The 4,321-nt window shown below is 39.1% G+C and overlaps 1 protein-coding gene across 1 annotated transcript in view; it reads left to right on the top strand.

The window, feature by feature from the left end:
* LOC107571728 (GPI inositol-deacylase-like) overlaps window positions 1–3,206 on the top strand; it is a 21,464-nt gene extending 18,258 nt beyond the window's left edge. Inside the window, exon 26 of the mRNA XM_016258083.1 lies at window positions 2,743–3,206. Within this exon, the coding sequence (XP_016113569.1) occupies window positions 2,743–3,040 (298 nt within the window). The 3' untranslated portion in view covers window positions 3,041–3,206. The remainder of the gene's footprint in view (window positions 1–2,742) is intronic.
* The last annotated feature ends 1,115 nt before the right edge of the window (window positions 3,207–4,321 follow it).

Here is a 4,321-nt window from a genome sequence, read left to right as displayed (position 1 = left end):
GCATCTGTGTTCGTTGTCCATAACATACGCCTGCCCATACCATAAGACTATCGAAGATGCTGAGATGCTGGATGTGGAGGTCCTGGGCTGCCAAATTCTCTGAAACGTCTTTGGAGATGGCTTATGGTAGAGAAATGAACATTCAATTCACGGGCAACAGCTCTGGTGGACATTCCTGCAGTCAGCATGCCAATTGCACGCTCCCTCAAAACTTGCGATATCTCTGGCATTGCGCTGTGTGATAAAACTGCACATTTTAGAGTGGCCTTTTATTGTGGCCAGCCTAAGGATAATAATCATGCTGTCTAATCAGCATCTTGATATGCCGCACCTGTGAGGTGGATGGATTATCTCGGCAAAGGAGAAGTGCTCACTAACACAGATTTAGACAGATTTGTGAACAATATTTGAGAGAAATAGGCCTTTTGTGTACATAGAAAAAGTCTTAGATCTTTGAGTTCAGCTCATGAAAAATGGGGGCAAAAACAAAAGTGTTGCGTTTATAATTTTGTTCAGTATATTTAAGCGTGACCGTTTGAGTACCCAGGACAGTCTTTTACATTTTTTTTACTGTTAATTTTTTTTCTTTAATTTTTATTTCAGTGTTATTTATCTATTTTTATTTCAGTGTTATTTATCAATTTTTTTTTATTTGCTTAATTTACTTACTTAACTAACTTATGCTTGACCATTTCAAAGAGTACTCAGGATATTCTTTTAAAATTGTTTGTATTTAATTTGATTTCAAGTTATTTCATTTTTATTTCTTTTTTTGTTTTTTTTGTATTACTTATTTATTTTAGCTTGACAATTTCAGAGAGTCTATGATGTTCTTTTAAAATGTTCTTTTTGTGTGTGCACGGTCCCTTTAAAAAAGAGGGCAGTATGTGTGTTCCCTCAAACATCTTGTCTGTGCCATTTTAATTCCTGCTAATTAGTCACATTTAATAAAATTTGGCTTTTTTTCTCAGCCTAACAGATGGCTGTTAATTGTGCTGAGATTTGGCCACCGCAGTTGCCAAAACACCATTTGACTGGAGATGTTGAACTTCTTTCATCTCAGCTGAAAGACAGATAGCTATATAATCAAAACACAATGTCTTCTAATATCTGATGCACTGTTAAAATTGCTTCACAGAGCGGTCCTCCTCATTCATAAATGCATAAATCATTTGGCCCATACAGCTCATTGATAGTGAGCTGTATTTACTCTGAGGATGGCACAGAATTAATGTGAACACGCGTCTCGAGTGATATCCAGGTCTATTGAGTGTTTAGAATAAACCACAGGATATGAATACAAATGCTGTCCTCAACCAAGCACAGGCTATAGAGTCAAGTACAGTCACATCAAAGAGAAGATTCATCTACAGTGGAATGGAAATGTGGCCCTTAATGTTCAATACCAGAGGACTGAACTTTTTTTTCCCATGAGTTTTGTCCAAAGTAAATCTTTTTAGGAATATATATTTAAAACCTTCTTAATTGGCATTAATGCAAACCAATTTTTCAAATGGCATAATTTTTAAATGTTAAAGCCCGTTCTAATGACGATAGCCTAAAGTAAAAAAAAAATCCTTCTAAATTTAAAATAATAGCAGAGTCCACAACACAATTATAACGATAACGACAGATGGACGATATCATTGGAATCACTTTCTATTAAAACTATTTTTTCCAGCTGATAAGCGATAATGACACTGACAGCCAATCAGAATCCATCCTACTTTAAAGAGCTCAAACGTTTAGAGTGGCAGACGACAAAATTGCACGCAACTTTCATTCTCGCTGGAACGTGCTGATGACGTATCATGTCAGCACAAACAGGGTGCGCACAGGTATGCAAATACATATTTGACAGGCAGGCAGGACACCCTGTCGTAATGTTCAGGCCGAACATTTTAATTGGACAAACATTTTATGGTCCTACGCCTTCCACAGACGATATAAATACAAATAAATAATTTTAGACCACTTAAGTTCGTGATTGCTTTCGGAATGTGAAGAGACTTTCAACCAGCATACCAAAAAATTTTTTTTGAACCAAATCACCTATCCTGCTTTTGAAGCTGCAGTCCGTAAGTTTTGCCTCTTTGTCGCCACCTCTGTTTGAAACCTGCAATTGCAGTCATTTGCGGAATTATCGTTTTTAGTTTCAGTGGGACTTTAATGTTACTATACTTATTAGCTACTTAATGTTACTATTGTTCATAGTTTAAAACATTAACTCAGAAATGCTGTAGAAGTAGGCTATTGTTATTGATATTTCAAATTAGCAATTGCATAATGTTAACCAATTGAACCCTGTTATAAAGTGTTATTGAAATCTATAACGCCTGCGAAGTTATTTACAGTCTTTCACTGGTAAAAAGAGACAAAGCAAAAAATTGCATTTCGGTTTAATAGTTTTGCTTTAAATGTGTTAAAACATTCCTTTGTAGGCTATGGAGATTACATCACTCTTGTGTGATGATATTAAAAGTATAATGTGATTTCCAAGCTATGTATTTTGTGGATAAATATAAAAAGATATGGGAATGTTATTATACCTTGAAACACAAGTAAATCATTGCTATACTACATCACCTCCCAGTCTCCCCTAAACAGACCTATAAACAAAGTAACAAATTATACAGCAAACAATTTATTTGAGCCTATATCTGCTTTTTTCTTTATAAACTGCTTTATAATGAGATGTGTGATGTGAAGCTGTAACCACAGAGGTTTGTGTTGTGTGTGCAGGACAGATGTGTTCCCCAGCAGTCGCCACCCCGCCGCGCTCACACTGCCTCCAGCTCCGGAGCGCCTTATAACTGCGTTATTACCACCGCTGCATGCGCTGCGGGGACAGACCGAACCGGGTGGTCACGTCCACAGGGAACCCCAACGCTGTTTCTGGTATAATTACACAGGCGTTGAGATCAGGTCTTCAGTAGCGTTAAATCAGACAGATCGCGCTGTAATCCTGGATGTGATAGCTCATCTGTCAACCTGTGCAGAAGCGAACTATCCCCTCAGTCGTGATTTCTGCTTTGGGTAAGTGACACAATCTCGCTACAGTGGATGAAGAGGCCTTGAATATAACGACGCATCGCTGCCAAACGAATCCAAAGAGGAAAGAGCTATAAAACAGCATTATTAACGCACATTATTCGCCTTTGCGCCGCGGATTTTGTTGGCGTTTCCATGGACACATCAAGTTGATGCGCAGGTACGCGGTTACACAATGTACTGTGTTTTGATGCGTGCGGTAGTATGCAGCCGATATGTTAAAATAGATGTGTTTTATGATTCAGCAGTTTTAATGCCTTGATACATCTTGTGATTGACTTTCATTTGCGTATCTCTTTTTCTAGGTGTAATAACGGTGCATTAGCTGGCCTGACTCAGAGGTTTAGAAATAGCCTACATATGCGCTGATGATGGCTTATGTTAATGCAGCATGCTGATTCTCTGCAGATCATGATGTGTGAATATGATGAAGGGAATTCCCTGCGTTATCCGATAGCGCTGCATGCGATGCGTGTCGTGAGAAAAGCCGTCACGGCTCTGTGGAATTTGTGTGCGCGCTGGGCTTTACCTGCAGATGGGAAAAAAACCCTTCATGTGAGGAATCTGCTGGATCGCACCTAGTGGCTAGAGAGAAGATCGAACTCATATGACATAATACACGCTTCTGCTGAGTAATAAAAATATATGACAAATTATTCATTAATAACGGTGCATTAGCTGGCCTGACTCAGAGGTTTAGAAATAGCCTACATATGCGCTGATGATGGCTTATGTTAATGCAGCATGCTGATTCTCTGCAGATCATGATGTGTGAATATGATGAAGGGAATTCCCTGCGTTATCCGATAGCGCTGCATGCGATGCGTGTCGTGAGAAAAGCCGTCACGGCTCTGTGGAATTTGTGTGCGCGCTGGGCTTTACCTGCAGATGGGAAAAAAACCTTCATGTGAGGAATCTGCTGGATCGCACCTAGTGGCTAGAGAGAAGATCGAACTCATATGACATAATACACGCTTCTGCTGAGTAATAAAAATATATGACAAATTATTCATTTTTTTTATTTTTGATTGTAATGTTTAGTTTTTTTTTTGCGACAGCATAGACCAGGGTTCCTCAAATCTTGCCCTGGAGGTGCAATGCGCTGCAGAGTTTAGCTCCAACCCTGATCAAACTCACCGACCTGTGATTTTCTAATGATCCTGAAGACATTGAGTAGCTTGCTCAGGTGTGTTTGATTAGAGTTAGAGCTAAACTCTGCAGGAAAGTGGATCTCGTGGGCCAGATTTGAGGATCCCTGGCATAGACCGAC

The sequence above is a fragment of the Sinocyclocheilus grahami genome, unplaced genomic scaffold, assembly GCF_001515645.1.
Source record: "Sinocyclocheilus grahami isolate Dianchi unplaced genomic scaffold, SAMN03320097.WGS_v1.1 scaffold1641.1, whole genome shotgun sequence".
Taxonomy (NCBI): domain Eukaryota; kingdom Metazoa; phylum Chordata; class Actinopteri; order Cypriniformes; family Cyprinidae; genus Sinocyclocheilus; species Sinocyclocheilus grahami.
This window is presented reverse-complemented; position numbering and strand designations above follow the sequence as displayed.